Source organism: Perca fluviatilis, chromosome 3, assembly GCF_010015445.1.
Source record: "Perca fluviatilis chromosome 3, GENO_Pfluv_1.0, whole genome shotgun sequence".
NCBI classification, from domain to species: domain Eukaryota; kingdom Metazoa; phylum Chordata; class Actinopteri; order Perciformes; family Percidae; genus Perca; species Perca fluviatilis.
In genome coordinates this window covers 22,216,608-22,240,111 of record NC_053114.1, presented here as the reverse complement: position 1 = coordinate 22,240,111, position 23,504 = coordinate 22,216,608, and the positions used below count along the sequence as shown (strand labels likewise).

The 23,504-nt window shown below is 40.5% G+C and overlaps 2 protein-coding genes across 7 annotated transcripts in view; one reads left to right on the top strand and one right to left on the bottom strand.

The window, feature by feature from the left end:
* The first annotated feature begins 543 nt into the window (after window positions 1-543).
* Window positions 544-2,210, top strand: LOC120556442 (BTB/POZ domain-containing protein KCTD12-like). Its single transcript, XM_039796059.1, has one exon. The coding sequence runs from the start codon at window positions 699-701 to the stop codon at window positions 1,488-1,490; it is 792 nt and encodes a 263-aa protein (XP_039651993.1). The 5' UTR covers window positions 544-698; the 3' UTR covers window positions 1,491-2,210.
* A 10,795-nt stretch (window positions 2,211-13,005) lies between these two features.
* lmo7b (LIM domain 7b) overlaps window positions 13,006-23,504 on the bottom strand; it is a 37,211-nt gene continuing 26,712 nt past the window's right edge. For 2 of the 6 annotated variants that reach the window (XM_039795354.1, XM_039795359.1), the window contains 15 exons: window positions 21,585-21,699; window positions 20,627-20,788; window positions 20,317-20,483; window positions 20,149-20,212; window positions 18,405-18,430; window positions 18,154-18,261; window positions 17,931-18,026; window positions 17,444-17,628; window positions 17,128-17,172; window positions 16,857-16,909; window positions 15,795-15,966; window positions 15,472-15,660; window positions 15,246-15,354; window positions 13,866-13,968; window positions 13,007-13,523 (listed from right to left, as the gene is read on the bottom strand). In XM_039795354.1, coding sequence (XP_039651288.1) covers window positions 13,504-13,523; window positions 13,866-13,968; window positions 15,246-15,354; window positions 15,472-15,660; window positions 15,795-15,966; window positions 16,857-16,909; window positions 17,128-17,172; window positions 17,444-17,628; window positions 17,931-18,026; window positions 18,154-18,261; window positions 18,405-18,430; window positions 20,149-20,212; window positions 20,317-20,483; window positions 20,627-20,788; window positions 21,585-21,699 — 1,614 coding nt within the window. In that variant the 3' untranslated portion in view covers window positions 13,007-13,503. Of the gene's footprint in view, window positions 13,524-13,865; window positions 13,969-15,245; window positions 15,355-15,471; window positions 15,661-15,794; window positions 15,967-16,856; window positions 16,910-17,127; window positions 17,173-17,443; window positions 17,629-17,930; window positions 18,027-18,153; window positions 18,262-18,404; window positions 18,431-20,148; window positions 20,213-20,316; window positions 20,484-20,626; window positions 20,789-21,584; window positions 21,700-23,504 lie in introns of all 6 variants that reach the window. The other 4 variants (XM_039795356.1, XM_039795355.1, XM_039795358.1 and 1 more) reach the window with 4 other exon arrangements.

Sequence of the window (23,504 nt, the reverse complement as noted above, 5' to 3'; positions counted from 1 at the left end):
TTTGGTCTGAGGTACCCCCACAGCCCTGTCGGATGAACTCACGTACCACATCGTGCAATACATTTTTTCTCATAAAATTGAACTGTCAATATTTAGGTTGGTTTGGTCAGCAATCCTACCACTAGCCTAGCTATTGCTACAATGGGCGAGGCTGAATGTTTCAATCATTTAGTTTTCACACACTCTTACTGTCTATAACTGCAAGATAGTGTTCAGGTGTAAGTGTTAACCCTGTTAATATGTGGGTATATTCTTTTAATCAAATCATAGATATATATTATTTTATTTATTTATTTATTTTTAATTAGTTGAGCTAATCTTTCCACATAGGTCTACCATCTGGCAACCGCAGAAGTACCTCCCTGGTTGGGAATCACTGCAGAAGCCTATATACTTGAGTAAATGCATGCATTAAATAGGCCTACTTGTCACTTTCATGCATGCATGATGTCAAGATGTTCACAAGTAGGAGGTTGAGGCTTACATGGGGACCTTGAAGGCATCATTATGTTTTCACAGAGCTTTCCAGTGAACAGTTAATGTCTCTGTTGGCTGTCCTTTCCTTCTCCTCCCACACAGCCAAACCAATACAAACATTTCTGTACAGTGAGGAGACTCTCAAACTACCCGTCCTATCTAGGGCACCTACAGGGACACTACCGGGATAAAACAAAAGAGAGAGAGATAGAGAGAGAGAGATGGCACAAACCGACAGCCAAAGTTTAACTTTCCCAGAGATAGTGGAGCTAAACGTGGGTGGGCAGGTGTATGTGACCCGACTTGAAACTCTCACGGCGGTGCCCAACTCTCTCCTGTGGACCAAGTTCACCCAGAGCTCCCCGGGCGACCTGCCAAAAGACGGCAAGGGCCGCTTCTTCTTCGACCGCGACGGCTTTCTCTTCCGCTATATTTTGGATTACCTGCGGGACTCTGAGCTCTTCCTGCCCGAGTTTTTCAAAGAGCGGAGGAGGCTGCAGAAAGAATCGGACTTCTTCCAGCTGCCGGAGCTGTCGAGGCGCCTGGCCGCGGTCAGCAAACAGAGCTCGTACACGGAGGAGAGCGGGGACCCGGAGGAGGCTGAGGTCAGCAGCCCGGTCACCTCCTCCTCGGACAGGAGCCGCTCTCCTGGGGCCAAAGCCGGCTACATCACCATCGGGTACAGGGGCAGCTACACTATCGGGAGGGACATCCAGGCGGACGCTAAATTCCGCAGGGTCGCCAGAATAACCGTCTGCAGCAAGATCTCCCTGGCTAAAGAGGTTTTTGGAGAAACCCTGAATGAGAGCCGCGACCCGGACCGCCCGCCTGACAAATACACCGCCAGATATTACCTCAAGTATAACTTCCTGGAGCAGGCGTTTGACCGGCTGGCCGAGGCTGGTTTCAGCATGGTGGCATGCAACTCCACCGGGACCTGCTCGTACGCCAGTAACGACCCGGGGGAGGACAAACTGTGGACCAGTTACACAGAGTATGTTTTCTCCCGATGAACGAACTGAAAACTGCTATAGTGGGTGCAGGCGCGCATTCATGCTCACGACTTATTTTAACAACGTTAACATTTGGAGCAATCGTCAGTTACAATATTACTTTAATTAATTAACTTTCCCAGACAGTTTCAGCCGTGTCTAGTTTCAGTTTCTTGTGTTTTTGTCCCTCTCTGCTCTGTGCAGTGGGATCAGCCAGAGTTTAACTTTTCTGCCATTTTCTGAAAGAGGAGGACTCCAAACTCAAACATAGGCTACATCTCATTGGTTTGTGACGAGTAAAGATAAATGTCACTCCTATGTGTTTTTTTGTTGTTGTTGTGTGGCCTAACGTTAGTTGGCCTCATAACCTTCATGGTTTTAACAGACTGTTCTTAAGTAAATTGCATAAACGGTACCTCAGGTTGGCAGAAATGTTAGAAGCTGGCTTATTTAGTAAATAGCTTACTGTTTATATATATATATTTTGTTTTTTTTGTTTTTTGTTTTTTGGGGGGGGGTTGTTGAATATAAGGCAGTAAGTTGCATCTTTCATATGATACTTTGTTTTAAATCTTTGTTGTTTCGATTATATAAACAACACATAGGCTACTATATAACTGCTTTCAAGAATTACACATGGGTACTTCTTCACAATACATTATGTGCCATCTATGAGCTGTTGTCATTGTTTTCTCTTTAGATATAACCGCAAATAAAGTGTAACATTGTAACACTATCTTCCACCGTCGTCCCCTTGAGTTCACTGTGAAAACGTATTTCAGATTTATGTCTTCATACATTGATGCTTCTTTTCATTCAAGTGTACAAAAACATATACATCATCAGTGTTCTTGGGGAATTCTCTGTTAAGGTATTTTAGAAGTTTACACAACTATCTTATCTGGGCTCTTGCATAAAATGAAATTGAGACATTTTCATTGATATATCGATGGACTTATTAGAGATCAAATCCAACCCCCTACTGAATAAGAGATAACCTCAGTAGACTATAATGTCACTAAAAAGGGTTTGATGAGAATTTGACCTGAATTAAGTTACCTTGTATTGCTTCTAACATTAAATTTGACATTTATCACATCATGAACTCAATGGTCACTGAATCAAGAAGGGAGCGATGATGGTATAAATAACTTTGTTACAGTAGAAGTGCAGCATGAACTTAACTGCACAACAGCTACATCTTATCAGACAATTTGCTGCCAAGTCACGGGTTTCCTAATGTCATGGTACTAAAACATTGCAAATTTGCTGATTTCTACACATTAAAAAATTGAAACCAAATTTAGGAAAAGTAAATTTGCATTGCCAGTTCTCCTCATAGAGGTTTATCCATGTACATTATGTAAATTACTCTGGATCTTACACATGTTACCGTCCCTTTCAACTAAATTGCCTCTTCTTTTACTATAGGAGGATATATTTATGTCCAGTTCAAGCTAAAGCTAAGTTGAATGCCAACAAATTGTAGCCAACAGAATAACTTGGTAGCTGATCTGTCAGAGCATAGCAGTGTTCTTCTTTGCAACACAGAAAAGCTCTGTTATCTCCCCTGGGCAGGATGGGAAGGAGGAGGAGTATTTCTCTTTGGCTGACAAGTACAGTAATCAAATGTCTGTTCCCTTGGGGGATCCTCCAAACTATCCCAGGATCAAGTCTAATCTAGAAAAGGGGTCGGTGTGGGCTGTGTTAAGAGTGTACCTGAATTTGAATGTGTAAAAAGCAAACAAAATCATTTTTCTCAGATGTCCGGGAGCACTGAAGCTGTTAACTGTAAAACACATTAGGATTGATTTGTTCCTTAACTCTCTATATGCAAACAAAAACATATAAAGATGCACAAACACACACACCCTCCAACAAACCAACCTCCCACACACACTTCTGCCACCATTAAGCTTTGTAAGAGCTGCAAAGATAGACTTGCCATTGCCTACACAAAATACTTCATATCTGCTGTCAGCTGATGCTGCCATCTGGACAGGAAAAAGGAAGGATCGACCACAACTCTTCCTCTAATGCGATCTCCAGCAACAGGACGTGGTGCTCCGCTGTCCTCGGCAAAAACACAGCAACAGGGGCTCAGCAAAATCACACACATGTCCTCACCGTACCTTACATGTTCTGCATTAGATTGAGACCATATGAAATTATCAAAAGACGCATTAAACACTTAAATTAAAATGTTCATTTTTATGGTTCCTCTGAGATGAGGATGAATGCCTCTGCCAAGCAGCTATTTTTAATACAGACATTGGTGTGTGTGATTTAAAAAAACCCCAAACACATTTCACACAATTCATGCTATTTCTTTCTGTAAGAACACTCTGTTCCCCAAATGCTGAAAATCTGCACACACACACACACACATACATATATAAATGAACACAGAGCGCAGGAGGGAGAGCGATAAAGAGAGCCAAATTAGACTATTTGCAGAGTTGGAGATAACAGCTTTTTTCATATCACCCTCTACGTGCTGAATCCTTCACACTTGCTCTGACAAGTGTCTGCCTCCAACTCACTGCGACCTGCATGTCTTTAATATTGTTTAATTTATTTTTTAATCCTTGTTCATCTCTACTGATATAGACACATCACACTGTTCACAGACAGAACAACACATGAATAATGAATTAATATGATGTGTTTCTCTTTGTTTAGGTGTGAGAGCAGAAAATAAAATCTGATGGCATTCAGATAAACGCAACAACATTCTCCCTTCATTTCCATTTTATCTGAAATGTCCCATTTACAGTAGTGGCGGTTACATTTGCATTTATCAATACTGTGTACTACAGGATTTCGCAAGTACTTGGGCTTAGTTGTGAAGCATGAGCATGAAAATGAGGGAACCTTGCAGACTTTGGAGTGTGTATTTCCCCTTTTGAGAAAGCCGAAAGCCTCACAAAAGTCATAGAAAGAAAGCATATGGTTTTTCCCAATTATGTTTTCAGAAGGGTGAAACTGTTTGGCTTGGCTCTCTGATAATCATCTTACAAAAATTAGCACCATAAGTGAAGCTAATCCTGTAAAGCCGCCTATGATACGCGATTTGCTTTCTGCACACCGCTAGGTCGCAGAGAGCAGCGCAGCGCAGGTATTCGTCATTAAGGGTGGCAAGGAAGCTATTTCCCGTTGCTAGGTAACAACATTCTGCTATGTCATTGGTTGCGCTTTCGAAAGGTCAGTGGCAACCAAGGGGGTAAGCGAGCGTCTGGAATGCGTAGCTCCTATGGCGCCATTTTGATGCTAACAAGTGATCACCCGCCGTTAGCATTCCATTGACTGCCATTCATTTTGACGTCACTTTGACAGCGAATAACTTTACATCTGAAGCGTTTAAAGACTCTATTTGTCCATTGTTAATTTCTTAAGAAACACGACAATGTATAAAAGGCTCCATTACCTTGTACCTCACGTTATGGCTCCATAGCAGACGTTTTTTGTAAAAATAGGCTAACGATTGTGTCACATAGTAGAGGAATTACCGTATAGTACAGGAGAAGCTCGCAGGCAGTTTGGACTTACATTAGCTGTTTAGGTTTAATTACTGATGTTAACTAGCATTTTAGTTAGCAATAATTAGCCTGTGCCCATGTTATCTCCTTACATATACCTACGCTCTCTGTCTCTGTAAGATTGGGAATGATTGAGATTTCTCTTGGCACACTACCAGAAGACTTACAACTTTCAGATACCAGTTTCTTTATACTGGTCTCTCTCAAAGTAACGAAGTCTATTGGTCCATTATATACTGTCTATGCCTTCACTGGTCTCCGTCCAGAAACGAAATATTCAACATTACAAAAGCAACTTTGTGCAAAAGCAACGGAAAAATGTGAGAATTTACATTTTCCATTTCAATGGAAAATTGGTCCATTATATACTGTCTATGGTGGCAACTAGGTCAAAGTTGAAATAATTTGAACTTTGAGCGCAGCACAAAGCGGCAAATCCAAGCGGTGCGCGACGCCAGGGGTAGCACAGCGACTAGTTGGGCGCCACCGCCCTCCCTCCCCATAGAAAATCAATGGAACGGCTAGGGCAAAGCGGTTGTGCATGTGTAGGCGGCTTAACAGAGAATCACCAACTGCCAAACATTTCAAAATCCTTAAGTCACCTTAAATCTACTTAAAACAGCAATACGTCTTTATCATTTAAACCAGGATTTCACTCGACATGAAACTATCCAAAGCCGTCTTCATTTGCAGAGTGGAAATATTGTATTCATGTTTGTCAGCGTAGTAAAACTGTATGGGTGACAAATGAATCTATTACTTGAAAAAATGAAAAGTATCCTTAAAAGGAATAGTTAGACATTTACAAATAGCATACAGTGCTAATCGTACCAGGGGTGCAAATAGCCTTACCCTTTAGAAAAATGTGCTGTCTCTGTCTGAAGGTAACAAAATTCACCTACCGTACCAGCACCTCTTAAACTAACGGAAGAGTGACATAAAAGCCACAATTAGTGATCCAAATGCAATAAAAAAAAATAACAGATTGATATTTACTGTATTACTCAAAATCATCATTTTTATAAACCTCAAATGTCCCTTTTAATCACTGCAACATTTCTAATGACAAGCACTAACAGAATAAAGCAGAGCTGTTTAGTAAAGCTTGACATTTCATTGTTGACCTTCGCTGACAGAACAATCTCAACTCAAGGTCCACTTACTCGCTTAACACTTGTTCTGGAGCTCTTTCACAGCTCTTTAATCTCTTGAGTTATTAGAGCAAACACTTCACTGTTTGAATAAACCTGCAGAAGATATGCAGCCATTGACTGCTAATGTAAAGTACACATATTTTAACATTGCAGGCTTTTATCACTGCAGACTCAAACAGTTAGTGTTTGCTAGCCACCTGAACACACACTTAGCCCAATTAGGTGTTTGTGTTACCAAGCAGTGGAACCATTAAGGGTTCATACATTCCTTCAATCATTAACAGTTCTCAGAATTGTGTTCAACTAAAAAAAAAAAGCAGTTTGTGCATTTGTGACTCATCATAGTGAATGTGATGGATCAGTGACTTTCACAAGAAAACAAACATCTCCTTTCACTAATCCTTCGCCAGAACAGAAGTCTGGCAAAGCTGCTAAAACACTGTTTAAAGCCACAATCCATCATTTGAAAGCCCAGCTATGCTCTTGAATTGTGACTCTAATCCATAGCAATGTGATGCTGACAGTCAGGTCTGACAGGTTTGTTATCGTCATAAGGGATTGCAGCTTTATATTAACTCATTTCCTCTTTATTTTATGTGTGCAGGTCTATGTTTGAGTACAGCATGAAGTCGACCTCTGCACTGGAGAAAAGGTTCGATGCAGGAAATGAAAGCAATAATAAAACTCTAGTAAGGACTTTGGTCCCCCTGCAAGACTCCTTTAAGTCTGACATAACCCTGTTTTATCTTAAAGTGAAATCCCAGCAATAATACAAGACCTACACATCTGCACACAACAAACCTTTGTTCTCTTTCTGCTGTTTTTTTGTAGCTGATAGCACAGAAATGCAACACAAAATGAAAAATAATAAAAACCACAGATCTGTTTTTAAATCATGACAGCATTTCACAATTCATACAGTACAGCCTAGTTTTGTTGCTTGGATAATGGTGAATATGGGGATACATTTTCAAATCACACTGGCACAATGAAAGTTCGTGGAGGATTTAAGCTGTACGGCCCTGATCTTTTGAAAATGCGAATTACTTTTATCAAGTAAAGGCCGTAAACACAACTAAAAACATAACAATTAAAAACGAAAACGTAATTTACGTTGAACTTGTCTTAGTATATTTAGAGCAAAATGAACGAAACACTGGAAGTACAGTGTTGTCTTTGGGTTACATTTTTTATTGGATTTCTCAAATCTGTTTCTTGCCCTGCAGTCAAGAAAACAAGTGAGGCTTTTCTTCTTTAATACTTAATAAAGTGGACTCAATTGACAAATAGGAATGCATGAAATTACAGTGAACACTACAGTAGGTTTTGGAGAAACAATGTTCTTAATTGTTTTGGCTTTTGCATGCTTTCTTTCTTTTGCAACACTTTGATGTTGGGGGGGGGGGGATAAAACCCAGGTGTAGCTGCAGACAGACTGAGATTAAAATCTGTGATCCCCCAGTGGACATTTTATCTGTCTCTTTCAAGGATTCAACCATAAAGCTCTGTCTCCCCGTCTGCTCTGTGTAGTTTTGTTGGGTAGAGGGAGGGTGTAAATGTCGCCAGTCTCCGCTGAGCTGTTCTCAGCACCCAGCAGCACACCGGAGATTGGTGCATCTCCCAGTGACAAAGCTGAGCCTTGCACTGTGCCGGTAAACTAAAAGGTAAAAGGCTGCCAGCATCAATCAGCTGCAGGGAACGGAGAGGAAGAGAGGGAGCATCCTCCTCCCCCGCTGTGGCTTCCTTTCACAAGAAGTGCAACCCCCTCCCTCCCTCCCTCTCAGGGCTGTCTGAAAGGGCAAGATGTGGGAAAAGTGTGTCTGAGAGACTGTTACTGAGGCATTTTAATTTGACCATTTCATGGATTGTAAGATAGCGCATTATTTGTGTCCTTTGTGCAGTGGTTCAACAAAACAGTGTTTCCTGTCAGCAGCTGATACTGAAGAAAGTATAACCTTTAGCTTATAAATTCCCACCTTTCTTTGCCTTTGCAGCTAGTCATGGTTTTCAAGACTTTCTTTTAAAGCGTAACTCTCGCCAAAATGCAACCTAGGGTCTTTTTGTGAATGTACCCGAGTCAAACTTTCATTTAAAAGCATATTTAGGATGGAAGCGGCACTTTTAAGATTTACCGTAGTCTCGTTTTTTGGTCAAATGGCCTTTTGAATTGGAGTGGTAGGGGCACTTTTATGTTAGCCTCAAAATAGCTATATTTAAAACACTAAGAAGGCTCGACACAACATGAAACTTTGCTCAAAGTATCACCAGGGGCTCTACACCTTAACTACACCGATCCACAAGGGATACTAAATCTGTGGCTACTTGTTTTCATATCAACTCGTTTTGACTGCCGGAAACAAGAGCTACGTGAGTTGTTCAAAACCTTTCTTTTTAGTAAACTCTGGGTACACAAACAATGTTCTCAACGCTTTCGTTAAGGTGTAGAGCACCTGGTGATACTTTGAGCAAAGTTTCATGTTGTGTTGAGCCTTCTTAGTGTTTTAAAAATAGTGATTTTGAGGCTAACATAAAAGTGCCCCTAGCACTCCCATTCAAAAGGCCATTTGACCAAAAAACGAGAATACGGTAAATCTTAAAAGTGGCGCTTCCGTCCTAAATATGCTTTTAAACGAAAGTTTGACTCGGGTACATTCACAAAAAGACCCTATGTTGCATTTTGGCGAGAGTTACGCTTTAACGTAATTCACAAAAGCATTGAAGCACCTGCAATTTGGAGCCAAAGAAATTGGCCATTGAAAAAACTTTTTTACGGAGTATGATAATGTCTGTCTGTCTGTCGGTTGGTCCATAACTTTGGTCCAGACTGAAATATGAAGTTTTGTGCAGACATTTGTGGTCCCCAGAGGATGAATCCTATTGACCTTTCCTGTAGTCCCACCAGCAAGTTGACATTTGTAGTTTTTGAAAGAAATATCTCAACTATTGGATGGTATTTAATGGGGCAGTGTTTGTAAGTGTGATTAACTGACTTTTAGGAAAAGTTAAAAATTCGTCCTCTTAAGTGTTGACCTTTGTACATGAATTATGGCCCAAAACATCATATTTAGTCATCATAATAGTTTAAGTGAGGATTGTAAAAACAAAAACAGATTCCTGGTCATCCTGCCTCTCTGTCTGTTAGGGCTCTGGACAATGTTACCGCAGTGATGTTGCAGAGAGGTAACTCACCAGCTATCTGTAGACAGACAGGCCCACTTCCTCGTTGCTGCTTCCTGTGTCAGTGTTTTAATGTCAAGCTGTCTTACAGACTATCCAACTGTTTGCTGTATTGTTAGGAAAATGTATTTCAATACGAAACAGTTATTAAATCTATTAAAGAGCAGTTTTAGGTGGCCCTGACAGCTCATTGTGGGGATTGGGTTTACAGTGGGCAGTGTGGGCAGGAGCAAACTCACATTTATCCCTGGCATATGAAGGGTTAGCTTGTATGGCAGCTTTGCCCCTACTGTATGTGGCTTTTCTGTGGGCACACAGCCCCCCCCCACACACACACACACAAAGTACAGTTAAAATGTTTTAACAGTACAGTTTCTCAAAGATACTAATTCATTTGAGCAAACCACTAAAAAGTTACTCTTTCTAAAACCTTGGATAAAAGTTAAGAAAAAGGCATACATTTGCAAAAATGAACAAGTTGTAAAGTAGATGTATTTAACAGAAGATGGACCAAGACAAAGCCAGTAGTTAGGGAACTGTATTAATGTTTAAATGTGGCCAACTGAAAAAAATAGTACCATTAATAACAGCTTTAGGGCAACCATGAATTTCTTCCATGAAATAATAAGGCAGCAATGGGAGCCTTAAAGGTTCTTGAGATTCTTTAACAAAGACGAAGGTCATGATTCTCCACTTGGCTGCTCTGCAATCATGAAGCAGTAAAACAGCAACAGTAGCTTTTTAAAAATGGCCCAGTAATGTTCAAAACAGATCTCTCTCATTATGTCTCATGGTTACTTATTCCTATTTACACTTGTTGGTTAGACATTTAAACTTCCTGGATTTGATGGGAAAAGTTAGCATTTAGCGAAAAACATTACATCAATCTGGTTAATCTTATAACTCAAGCTAAATGTCTCTACATGTGTAGCCTGCCAGTTCTGTTTGACCCTCTGCTGTTTCCGGCTAACTGTACTTGTGGTATTTAAATGGGTCAGGCTGGAGTCACAAGAGTCATCCTAAACAGATGGAGCATGTCAGAAACTGAAAAATGTCTCTTCTTGTGCCTTTGGGGAAATGAACTCTCTCTTCCAAAAGACCAGTTCACAGTAAACTGTAAAAACATTTCCATTTATCAAGACCAAGAGCGCTGGACGATCGATGTGTAACATCTCAGTTTTACAGTCTCTGGTCCTAAGAGAACTTAGCTTTCCAAGAACCAATACAATGATTTCTCCCGAGGTGAAAAACCACCATGGGGTCACTGTCACAGTAACCTAGATGAAATCTTCGTGAAAATATTGTTGCAGCTTCTTTTTTTCCAGCTCAGATGTTACTCATTTATCCGAGCTGAGAGGAGGCATAAAGACAAACACGTCAGATGGAAGAGTGCCAGTGAGGTTTTTATGTGAGCTGTGGCCAATGTATGATTTGCATTGCTACACAACTTCCTCCTATGGATAAAATACTGCTTTGTGCTGCTTCTGTACAGTTTATTTACACACAGGCTATATTACTGCTGTGTAATCTTCCTCGTGGTACAAACAATGGTGGGCACGCAACCACACAGTCTTCTTTAATTTAGCATGTCAGAACCTCAATCTACTATTTTCGGTTGTGAAACTTCCTCATTTAAAAAGGCCAGAGGATGAATAATGTTTCTCTTCCCTTCTGTCGCTTTAAACTTGCTTCAGCCATTTCCTGTAAAATGTTAGTTCACCCAAAACATTTTCTTACTTGGATTTGTTTTCCCAACAGAAAACAATCTCCTGTTCACAATCTTTTAAGGGGAATTGGTATAAAAAAAGAAATTATATATATATATATATATATATATATATATATATATATATATATATATATATGAGAGAGAGAGAGAGAGAGAATTATAATACTCTGTGGTGCCAATTAATGTTTTATATAGATAAAACATGTTTGAAAAGCAGAAAGAGTTCCTTCATACCTTTTAGTAATTGTTGCCAAACATGGACTTCAGTTTGATCTGGACTGTCTCAACAAGAAATAACATACAAGACAGTCTATGCTCTTCTCGATGTTTAACCAAACACCACATCACTCAAAGAGAGTCCGCTCAAGAAAGGAAGTATTTGAACCAAGCCTTTTATTGGTGCTGTGGTTTGGTGGCACAGAAAACAGAATAAAACAGATAAACACGAGAAACTGATTAGTTTTACAGGTTAACTTGCAGTTCCTCACCCATATACCTTACTGCATAAATGCAAACAAGCACAGAATATAGTCCAGTTTTATTTCTAAGGAATGTTGATACATTACACAAAAGATTGGAAGATTAACTAAAAGGTTATACTTTCACAAAATCAGGGTAGGCACAAGATTTGTTGACATATCAATAACCTTTGTCCAGTTTCTTTTGACTGCATAAAACACCTCATTTAAAATGTGCTGCATTTTTGTAGCTGCTGTTAATTCTCGGATCCCTATTACTAGATGCCATTGTTGTCAGCTAAATTATTAGTACACGCTGGCAAGTACCTGTAGCTACTGTAGTTTCAGTGTCATATGTAACGATCATAATATATCAAAATAGAAGTTATATTGTACACTAAAAACCTTAGGGCAGACTATTTGGGCATATTCAAAAGGACATTTCTACCCACAGTATTACACTCAAATTTTAGGTTTTACTATGAGACCAATGTTGCCACCATGTGGTACACAAAGGGATACCAAATAAAAACCCTTATAGATTATGTTCAGTGCACTTTATTTACAAAGACATTTCAGCTGTGATTCTCATTTTTACAAAACCACTACTTTATCCCAAAGTGCACTTGGTGAGATTACAATAGAACAGAAAGTGCATCAGTAAAAGTTAAGTGTCTCCCCTTAAAGTGATGGTTCGGAGTAATTTCACCCTAGGGTCCTTTGCACCATGACCTCGAGCCAAACGTCCCCCCAGAAGCTTTTTTCACCTGGGTCGAACATTGGGAGAGTTAGCGTAGAGTAGCGTTATCAGCTGAATAGCTTAGCGCAGGGGCTAATGGATCCAGTGATTCATCTCGTAAATGACCCCACTAATAATGCCCGAAATGATACCAAACTTCTACACTAGTACAAATAGTTTATTTACTCATAAAACGATGGATTGGAAAGTTTGTAAGTACACCAGAAGTTTACGTAAATAACACTTGCCTGCTGGCTTCTGCTCTCTGCTGTTGTTGCTGCTGCCAGCAGTTAGACGAGTGCTTAGGGCCGTCTACAAATTACAACACCGAAAAGAGTAAGTGCTGTAGTATAACTAGCAGTAGACCAGTAATAATTGAGGTAAGTTTGGAGACATTACCTTATTTAATCATTAAATTAATAAATATTTGTGTTGCATCTCTTTTCGGTGTTGTAATTTGTAGACTGCCCTAAGCACTCTAGCAGCAGCTGAGACGAGAAGCCAGCAGGCGAGTGTTATTTACATACACTTCTGGTGTACTTACAAACTTTACAACCCATCGTTTTATGAGTACATAACCTATTTGTACTAGTGTAGAAGTTCGGTATCATTTCGGGTATTATTAGTGGGGTCATTTACGAAATACATCACTGGATCCATTAGCCCCTGCGCTGATAACGCTACTCTACGCTAACTCCCAATGATCGATCCAGGTGAAAACGCCGAGTTTGGCTCGAGGTCATGGTGCAAAGGACCCTAGGGTGAAATTACTCCGAACCATCACTTTAAATAGGCTACATTAACAAGAAAGATCTGATATCTTTAATGCACTATTGAACAAATATCAAATATAACAAGGATATGACAAATAGCAACACTAACATTAAAATAAAAGCATTAATCAAACAATTTCCATAATTACTTTATTTCATATAATTCCCATAATTACTTTATTTCATATATTAAATCTACATTTTCTTGGAAACAAATCAGAAAAACGGACAAACTGTCAACTATATTTGATAAAAAAACAAAAAAAAAACAGCCATTAAGAGTCTGCTTTGCGTGTGGATCCACAGATTTTATATCAGAGTTTTAATCTGCAATTACTGTTTGGAGACAAAAGTCGTGGCTTGGCTGTGTGGACAATGTTTCCACTGGGTTCTCGCAGATTTATCCAACACGAGTTCCCAGTGATTCGTCTGCTTGCTCTGTGATCTCAAGTACGGCATGTTGGGTCACATGGATGGGGCACCCGCTGCCAAAATATTAATAATCATTATTAATAATAATAATAAATAATAATAATAATAATAATAATACAGTTGGATGTCCACTTGGCAAGTAAATTAAATGCAAGTTTCTTGGATAGTGATTAAGCCTATAGTCCAAGTACATTTGATTTTAAGTGATTGGGTTTTATGGTTTTATGATTAGGATTCATTCCCGTTTTTCATAGCAAGGAAATTAGCCATAAAAGAACAATTGTATGGATTCCCAAGAAAACAATGTGGGAAGGCTAGTGACATTAGCTACAGAAATTGAGGTGTGAGGTTTCTGAGAGAATCAAAGTCATTATCTCACAAAGACCAATACTCACACTTGAGTTGGAAATAGCACGGCTCACAGTAGGGCTTCCTGTTTCGGATTCGAACCTGGACTCCAGTCTCAGTTCCTTCAAGATGTCGGTGGCAGCCCACACACTGAGAGGAGAAGGGAGAGGTGAGAAAACAATAAAAAAAAAAAAAAGGTGTTTAAGAGAAATCCAGCTGATCTGGAAAGTTTAACATTTGTGTTAATTTCACCAGGTTGTCTGCCAGCCAAGCATAGAACAACTAAGCTTTGTTTCTGCATACAACGACATAGCATAGATACATTCTATGAATGCTATGTGCATCTGTAACTTATATTGAGCAGAGAGTTGTACAAGTGCATCGACTTTTACATCTACATGCTAATGAACATAGGTCGACTAAATCTGGGGGTGAGATTTTCACAATAAGCATCTAAAAGCGGGCTGGCTTCTTCTACTTAACCAAACACATGAAGAACACTAGAGACTGATAGAGAAATGGGGACACAGGACTACAACACCACGCATGACCATCAGATCAGATGTCTTCACACAGACTAGAAAACAGGCGTGTTAGGAAAGATGGAAGCATAAAGAGGTGTCATAATTGCTCCTGCCAGAAGTTGCCTACAAAGCTGATGTGATTGTAACTAGATATGAGATACTCCTGCTGATCTATCTAAAAGTGCGGTCACATTAGTTCAGTCTAATTACATTTTCCTACAATAAGCACCAAAACAGGTTGTCATGTCACCTGTCTGACGCAGGCAATATATATTGGGCAGAATGCTCATGGGTGTAAACCGTCTGTAGTCAAGTTTCTATTCAACTGTAGTGCAAATAAAAGAATAAAAACAATCAGCAAAATCAAAAAGGGTGAATTAATGGGCATTTCCATTTACTACCTTTATGTGAATATTAGCCTGTGGCAGCCCAATCCGTACCCAAAACCAGATTTGTTCTACGTATGTGCGTAGATGGTTGAGGTTGGGACTTTGGGCTACACCTGTCATGTTTTAATGTGCTCTATCAATACATTTGACTGACTTGACCATTTGTTTCATGTTCACGATGTGTTTTCTTCATCTGCTGCCATTTTTCATCTCTTCAGTTGAGAGGAAGCTTGAGCGACAATTCCCATGCTCCTTGTATGCCATGATTTATTTGCCATTGCTATTGTGTTCCCATTTTGGTTTTATCGATACACTAACTTTTCCACCTCAGCCAAGTGTAAAAACTTTCCTCCTACATTTTGTGTTTCTGGCATTTCCACTCAGGTTAGCGAAAATGTGCATAAACACAGGTGGAAGGAGATGCTGTGGCTTTTAGTCTGGCATTGGAATGTTGTGTATTGTGCAGGGATTGGAACTACTGTGACCGCACCTTGACCCGGTCAGGACCTCTCACCTGGAAACAGGCGAGGTGAAAGCAGAGACCAAGGGCCTCTATGACCATGGCTGCCCCACTACCCAGGACACGCTCACACACACAGCAAGTCCTCCTGCCACAGACCATCCTGGGACCGCACATGTTAACAGTGTGAGGCCAAAAGGAATAAAAAGAAAAATACAGAAAATAATACACTACAACATGCACAAGAGAGACAGCCTCTATATTCAAATGAGTTGCTTACCTGCCATGATGAGAAGAATTGACCAATGCATGTCTCTGGGATAACAACGATCCAGTGCTGTAGCGGGATGAGGAGTTCCTACTTGGAGTACTGTAACCTGCAGCAGCTGAGTGTGGGCGAGGGTAACTGAATGTAGTGGTTGAGAGTGGGGTCTGACGCAAAGTATCCAGGTCGTCCAGAGAGTCAAACCTGTAGAGCAGACGTCGCAGTTCAGAAAACCGTAGTAAGGTAAAAGTCACGTAGGAAATGTCAAAACCAAAGGATGTGAAACAAACTGCCTAAAAAAGGTGCAGTGGAGTCCCGCTCAGTTCAAATACACCCACCTCTTCATAGGTACCCCAACATAGATTGGCTCCTTGTAAAAGCTGCTGCTGCGCTGACGTATCCAGCTGTTGTCAGTCAGAAGCTGAGTCCTTTTCTTCATCTCCTCCAAAATCTGCTGCCTGTCTTTCTCAGCCTTGCACACAGACTGTCCTTGTCCTTTTCTCTCATCACCTGGACAAATCAAATTACTTTTACCATTTTTGTAAATTACTTTGTTTATTAGGCCTATTTGTCAATCCACAATGTACTGTACATTTAATTGGCAGTTCAGAAGCATCATCCTCAGAAAGCACACACAGTCCATACTCTGCCATTCGGGGACTTCAACTGGCCCTCCGGTTCCCACGCCAAGTCCCCACGGACTGAGCTACTGTTGCAAAGTTACAATAGGAACACACTGTCCGCGTTAAGTGTCGCGTAACTGATCACGTGCCCGGCCTTTCACACTGGACGCGTATTTCTACACGCCGGTCACAAAGTGATCCCTCTCTCTCTCCTCCTCTCTCTCTCCATCAGAAAGAGACAGGATGACTGTGGTAATTGTAGCCTATATGTGGCTATGTGGGGGTGTGTGTGTGTGTGTGCGTGCGCGCGCGTTAAAGAAAGTTAAGTGTTGAACGGCATGTTTGTGCACGCTGCATTGCAATACCACTATTCATCATGCTTGTTCTGCTACATGGTGTACACTCTGTCAGTCCACCGGTCTCTCTCTCCATGTGCCTGATTACGTGTTTCGCTGTGAGAAGTCAAGACAGCCAAAAATCACTGTAATCACCTGGCTGTTTTATTTTGAAATGTGTTTATTTTGGTAAAATTCCCAGCTGCAGTGTGGTCTTCCTGTATGCGATTACCTGCCTGGCTTGACACATACGCTTGTGTACTGTGTAAAAAACGCCAAAACTATTGCTGCAGCGCACGGGCATACGTGGACGCTACGCGCCCGGTGTGGCCAGACAGATTGGATAACACTGCAGTGCCTGCGGTGTGTTCCCAGTGTTAGGAGGGCTAGCAGTACATCAGCAGAACAGAGGGGAATATTATGCCAGAGAAGGTAGACTAACCTCTTGTCTGTTTGTAGGGGCCATCTAATGCTGGGGTAGACAAGGACTTTGCCCTGTGGAAGGAAAACAACAAAAAAAATTACAGTATATACAGTCCATTATTACCACAAGAGGTAAAAGGTAGTTGTAATAATACCCAATCATCTTGCGTCAATTATTTTAGAACAAAACAATACTGTGCTGTGTTTGCAGACATACTACACTAGGACATTTACGCATCAAGCTAAATACTATATACTCCCAAGTCATACTGAGCTAATCTTGTTCTGACCTGTGTGCAGGAGACAGCTCAGCAAAGCCACAGGAGTCCTCAGCCCTGAGGTACAGCATGAAAAGCATTAAGGCCCAGCGAAAGCAGAAGGAGGCAGAGCAAATTCAGCATTGAAAAAAAAAAAAAAAAAAAAGGACAAATCAGGAAAAAGAAAAAAAGCTAAATAAAATGTCTTAAACCTTCCATTCAATAGTAAGCACAGTGATTGCTCACACAACACTGTTACACTCCGCAAGGATGGAAAAGAGCGGACATTGTTGGTGACATTGAAACAAGGGAGGGGGGGGGTTCATTTCAAAGTTCAAAGTTCATTTACCAGACATGTCCCGAAATCTTGTCATGCTGCTCTCCTGATGCATTACTTTGAGGGTTTGAACCTGCTACTTTCAGCTTAACTCGGTCGGGGCTCTGCTCTTCTCTGTTTTTGTTTTTCAGTCCATTCACATGGAGCAGGGTGCTGGCAGGGCTCTCGACACCATTGGTCATCTCGAATCTGTTCTGCTTTAAATGCATGAAAAAAAAGATACAGGAAAAGAGATAACATTATATAGAAACAATGTGTAGCACTGAAATGTAATGTGAGCCAGGGACCCACCTGAATCCTAAAACTATCAAAAAGGAAAGCAGAAGCCAGAAAACATGCATCTAATTAGCAGTAAAGATAACTAAAATGAAGCCAAATGATTTTAAAGCCACAGGCAAGTGAACTAAATGATCTCAATTTTGGCTGCAGTGATGTATGTGATTTATTTGTTTTTTTACACTCTGGTGAATTATTGTTAATTTAACTGATGTCTCATTACTTTTGCCCCTGGCTTCCTGCATAACTCCCCCTTTGCATCTTGTTGTGCTCTCTGCCACTCTGATTCAAGCCTCTCCTGATCCCGCTGGTATTGCTTCTGAAAACAAAACAAGCATTTGAACATTTTAATGTTGCTTCACAATTTAGATAAAAGATTAATGAGATTAACAAGAAGTGTGCTGCGTAGTGTTAAGGAACAAAAAAAAAAAAAAAAAACAGTTCACCTGTAGGAGGCGCTCCTGCTCTTCCTGCCACTTCTCCTGACGCCTTCGATCCTCCTCACGGTCCCACGACCAGCTGGATGAGGAGGGGCTGAGGGATGGCACCTGGAGCTGGTGATGCACAGACAGACTGTGGGCTCAAACATGATCACAGTGCAGCACACAAACTCTTTCAAGACACACACACACACACGCATAACTTAAGTTTGAACATGCATACAAACATCCTTTGATCAAGCAGGGTGGTAACTTACGTCAGATATTGCAGATTCTGAACCTCCTGTGTGAGAAAATAACCGGTCAGCAGAGAGAACCCAATACAGTAGTCCTAAAGATAATCAAATTGTGTTCTAAAGTCATAGGTCACACATACACAATACAAAGGCTGGGGACACATTAGAAGACTTTTGAAATGCACTGGATCACACAATGGTATCCATCCATCCATCGCCTGATTTCACACTAGATAATTTACAGACTACACACTTTACTTTTTTTAATCCTGCTGACCCCTAACAAATGTTTTGCAGCATCTTGCCTTGTAGTACTAAAACTTGCTGTATCCACAAACGGTATCAACATGAACTGTACAGTTTCATTGCCTCCAGAGCTGGAGGTTAGCGGGCCACTTTAAGTATAATTCAATTTATAGTATCGAGTCATAAGTTACAGAAATACTGTAGGTCTAGACCACACTATATGTTACAAAGACTTATTTTCCAAAACGTCAAACAATGGCTATAAAAAAAATTAAAATAAAAAAAAAGAAGAATGTTGTGAATGCAATATACAAACGAGTTGGAGAAAATAAAAGCAACTGTTACTTTGCTCTTTGTTGAGCTTTACCTGCAGGACTGGCTCAAATATTTGGTCATAACTATCAAACGTCACATGGTTCACGCGTGGCTTAAGAGGTCTACAGATCTCAACTACCCACAGACTAGACCTGACCAAGGATCAGCAAGTCTATATGTAAATCAGTGCACTAATGTGCTAGTGTATCCCCAGCCTAAAGATACTGCAGACACATAATGAGAAAGATAAACAGTTGAGCGAAGAGTTAAGCATGCCATAGCAAATTAAACAAGGGTATTCACACGCTGCAAGACAGCACAAATCTGCTTTGTTCACTTGTTGATTATGCTCCACACAACCACTAGCATGTTGCTCAGTGCACGGTTAAGAAAAACGCCACACAGTGCAAACATTTACCACACAAGTAAACCCAGGAGCTGAATCCTGCAGAGCCTGATGAGAGAAGCCATTGTAGTGGGACACACATCAGATTCATTAACAACCACAAAGGACCGCATTACAAATCAGTCATGGTGCAAAACCATTAACACAAAGAACCTCAGTAAAAACATCCGCTGCACAGCACATATGGTATATTGTCGACATGATCAGTGCTGTCAGCTCTGTGGTTGCTAGGTAAAGTTACGCCAAGACAAGCATTGGTTTTTTTTTGCCCCAGTTTGCAAAAAACATTAATACTGTAGACCTATACAGAACATTAATTTACAGAAATACTACATAATAGTTTGTAGTCAAGCTGCTTTGATTAAAATAATGTTAAAGTACAACAGTCTGAAGTTATTACGGTGGTACTAAAGTAAAAGTTCTTATATAAATCACTGTATTTTCGGATTCCATTTATTTATTTTTTTAATTAGCAGCTCCCTTCTTTTGAAAACCTTAAAATCCCTTTTAATGTATACCCAACAATTAACCAAGCCAAGCACCAGCCACCAAAGCTGCTATGCAATGAGTCAAACTGGAATTTTACCTGTCTGTTTGAAAAATTCTGCCCTCCTTTTCTGATTTTTCATACTAATATTACTATGATCTACACAAAGAGGAAGGACGGTTAAGGTGAAAAATTACAAAAGTACATACTGTATCTGAGGATTTATTCTTAAAAAAAAAAAAGAAAAAAAAAAGAAAAAAGGAGATGTTTGTCATGCATTTTGGCCATAACAGACTTATTATTGTTATTACCTTTATTTCTGGCTGTCCTGTGGTTGTCAGAAAGCTCTCCATGCATGACTTTACCTTGTAAAACCTGGGAAAGAACACCTGATGAGCACCATGTATTAAGCCACACTATCAGAAGCTTTGTGCATCATTTTAGATTTGAACTGCTAACTGACTAAAAACACTGCTCACATTGTCTGTCTGCCCATTGAGGTTCCTGACTGCGGTTTCTGTAGAGGCACCACTGTTGGCATGGTGATCAGGGCAACCTATCAGGCCAGGCGCTGCGGCAGTCAGATTGAGGGTCACCCTGTTCTGGCCTGACTGGTTAGGATGACTCCCCTCACTGGTGCTCCAATCTAATTAAAATAACCAGCCATCAAAACTACTGTAAGGCCACACTGTGTTTGTGACCAATGGTTAGAAGTTAAGAGGTCGAATTATCACAAATAATTAAGGTGGTGAAATACAAGACAAGTCTTTTTTTTGGCTCATTATCTACCCTTGTTCCCATAGCGCCGAATGTCCATTGTTAGACTGCCGGTTTGAAGGGAAGACATCATTTTATCCTTCCACTGGTTGTAGTTCATGTGTGCCACAGCAACTCCGTTAACAGTCACAATCTCATCGTTCACACACAGCTGGCAAAGCTCCGCTGGACTGCCTGAGGAGGGAGGGGCAGACGTCAGGGAAATGAAGAAAGATGAGGACAGCAAAACATTAATAAAAAAAAAAAAAAAAAAAAGGTACCAGCTTCAGAAATGATTTGTATAGCACAAACTGAGCTGTAGTATTGAGGACAAGGTTGCTTTTCCAAGTTGAAAAGTAGGCCAGTAAGCCACAACTACAGCGAGTAAGAGACACCTCCTCGCTCACTTCTAATTAAATATTCATGGAGTTTTAAATCAATGGTTACATGTTGTTGGTGGTTTTGTAGTTTTATGCATGTAAAATAAATGCACACAAAATAACATAACATCCAGTTTCACTGTTCATGTATGTTATTCTAATCTGTTTGGGGAGTCAAAATCTATTTCTCTTTTGTAGCTTTTTTTGCTCCTTTTCAGCCACATGAGAAACTGCTTTGTCTTAGCTGCCAACAAATTGCCTCAGGAACATCATTTTTGCATTCGATAGTGACAATTTGTCTATACACTGTCTGCGCAAATACTTGTCAGTGTCTTGAATTACTGCTCTTTTTGTAAGAGCAGGGTGTCGGAACAAATTCCCTCTTGGAGAAGCAAAAAACATTGATTGGGAGCACAATGTAGCATTGCCATGCCTGTCACTAAAAATGTCCTTCCACAATACAATGTTCAAAGCAAAGACTCAACACTATGTCAGACTAACCATGAATGTCAGACTAACCATGAATGTCAGACTAACCATGAATGGCAGACTAACCATGAATGTAACCAAACATTTCAGCAATTCAGTGAAAAATATTGCAAAAGTCTTACCAGGTTGAATGAATTTGACTCTCACCACTGTGGAGTCCCAATGAGTCTGGAAACCAAAGTCTGTTCTACTGTTGGGTTTAACAGCAAGGCTCACTCTCATGTCGCTGTGAGCCACCTGAAGAACACACACACACACACACACACACACACACACTGATCCAATGTCCTGTGCTTCCTGGTGGAAACTAGATGCTTCCTGGGTCTGCTACACAAATATAGTAAGGGATACACACCGAGGGACGGACATGCGGTCCGTGTACTTTTTCGTTCATTCGATTTTCATTTCATAAACCGGTATTAAAAAACAAAAAACGAATGGTTATTTGATTTTCGTTTTAAAACATGACATTTGAAATTGAAATACAATGCGTTTTTTCTTTTTCATTGTCGAAATGGGATGGGAGAAATTTAAAATATGCTGTGATTTTCATTTTCTATTTTATATAACAAAAATAAAATCACTCGAAAACAGAAACGAAAAAAGGCTTGTTTTTTTATATTCAGAGACCGGATGTTGTCATTTCCAAGGCAACAGCGCCAGCCTAGCCTACCAGTGTTCAGCCCAGGCCAAAATTACTTTGGAAACCTAGCTAGCTATACTCTTGATAATCCTTGGGGGGAATTTTATTTCATAATGTCACATGTATTTATTACCCTCTCTCCCTGCCTCCCTGTCTCTACCCACCGCAGACAACTTCGCCCGACGAGAGTCGAACCAGCGGAGCAAATAGACGGTTTCGGTTCACGGCTGTAACGTTACCGTTACGCCACCGTTAACAATCCCAGCAAACGTTCTGTTGCTGCCGTTAAGCTTGCTGATCTGGCAGAGAGTCACCGGGGGTTCGGGATCAGATCCTAGGGATCAGACCTCCAGTGCTGGGTCTAATATTCTAATATTAGCTGCTGCTGCAGCTAGCTAGCAGATAGCTACCAGCCCTGTGACCTCGGTCCCCGCGGTTCGCTCCCCGGGACTGACTCTGCAGAGCTGGCGTTACCTGCTCTATGATCAATGAGCAATGATCAAGGATTACCAAATTTCTCTCTCATATTGCTCCTCATAACCACTGAAAAACTAAAAAATCTAACCCAAAGTACAATTATTATGGAAGTTAGCTGACATTAAGGGTTTCTGCTTCATTAAGGGAAATTGTAAGGAGAAAGCTTAACGTGGTTAACCATTAAGCTTTTTCACGTTAAGCGATTTTTTGATCACTGTTTATAAACAGTGATCAAAAAATCTAACACAAAGTCGAAGTTTATGGACGTTATCTGACTGATAACTGACTGATATTTGATTGATCATTGTTTAGGTACATTAAAGTTAAGCTTTTTCACGTTAAGCGTTTTAGAATGTCCCTGCTGCAGCTGAGGGAATCTGTAGCCTATAACTTCCGTTTTTTGCCCCCCTTTACATAAATATACATATGGCTATGAAATAGATCATGAAATACAGGCTTTAGTCATAATACTTCAATAGCCTAAATACATGTATGTTTTACTATGTATTTCGAGGGACTTTTATTTATTCCATCTATTTATATGCACGTTATATTTAAGGGAAGTTTGGTTATCTCACAGACTCAGACTAAAAGCAGCAGCAAGCCTGCCTGACATCAGTGCATCATAGCATATCACTATCTGCAAATAAAATAAAATATGAATAAATCACGAGCGCGGCAGATTCCCAGCTCAGCTAGAGCGGGTAACGCCAGCTCTGCAGACGGACCAGAGTCAGTCAACACCGGGAGCGAACCGTGGGGACCGAGGTCACAGGGCTGGTGGCTATTGCTAGCTAGCTGCAACAGCAGCTAATATTATAATAGACCCAGCACCGGAGGTCAGATCCCCATGATCTGATCCCGAACCGCCGGTGACTCTGCCAGATCAGCAACAGAAAGTTTGCTGGGATTGTTAACGGTG

Coding starts and splice junctions, on each gene's coding strand:
- LOC120556442 (XM_039796059.1), top strand. CDS start 699: ATGGCACAAACCGACAGCCAAAGTTTAACTTTCCCAGAGATAGTGGAG.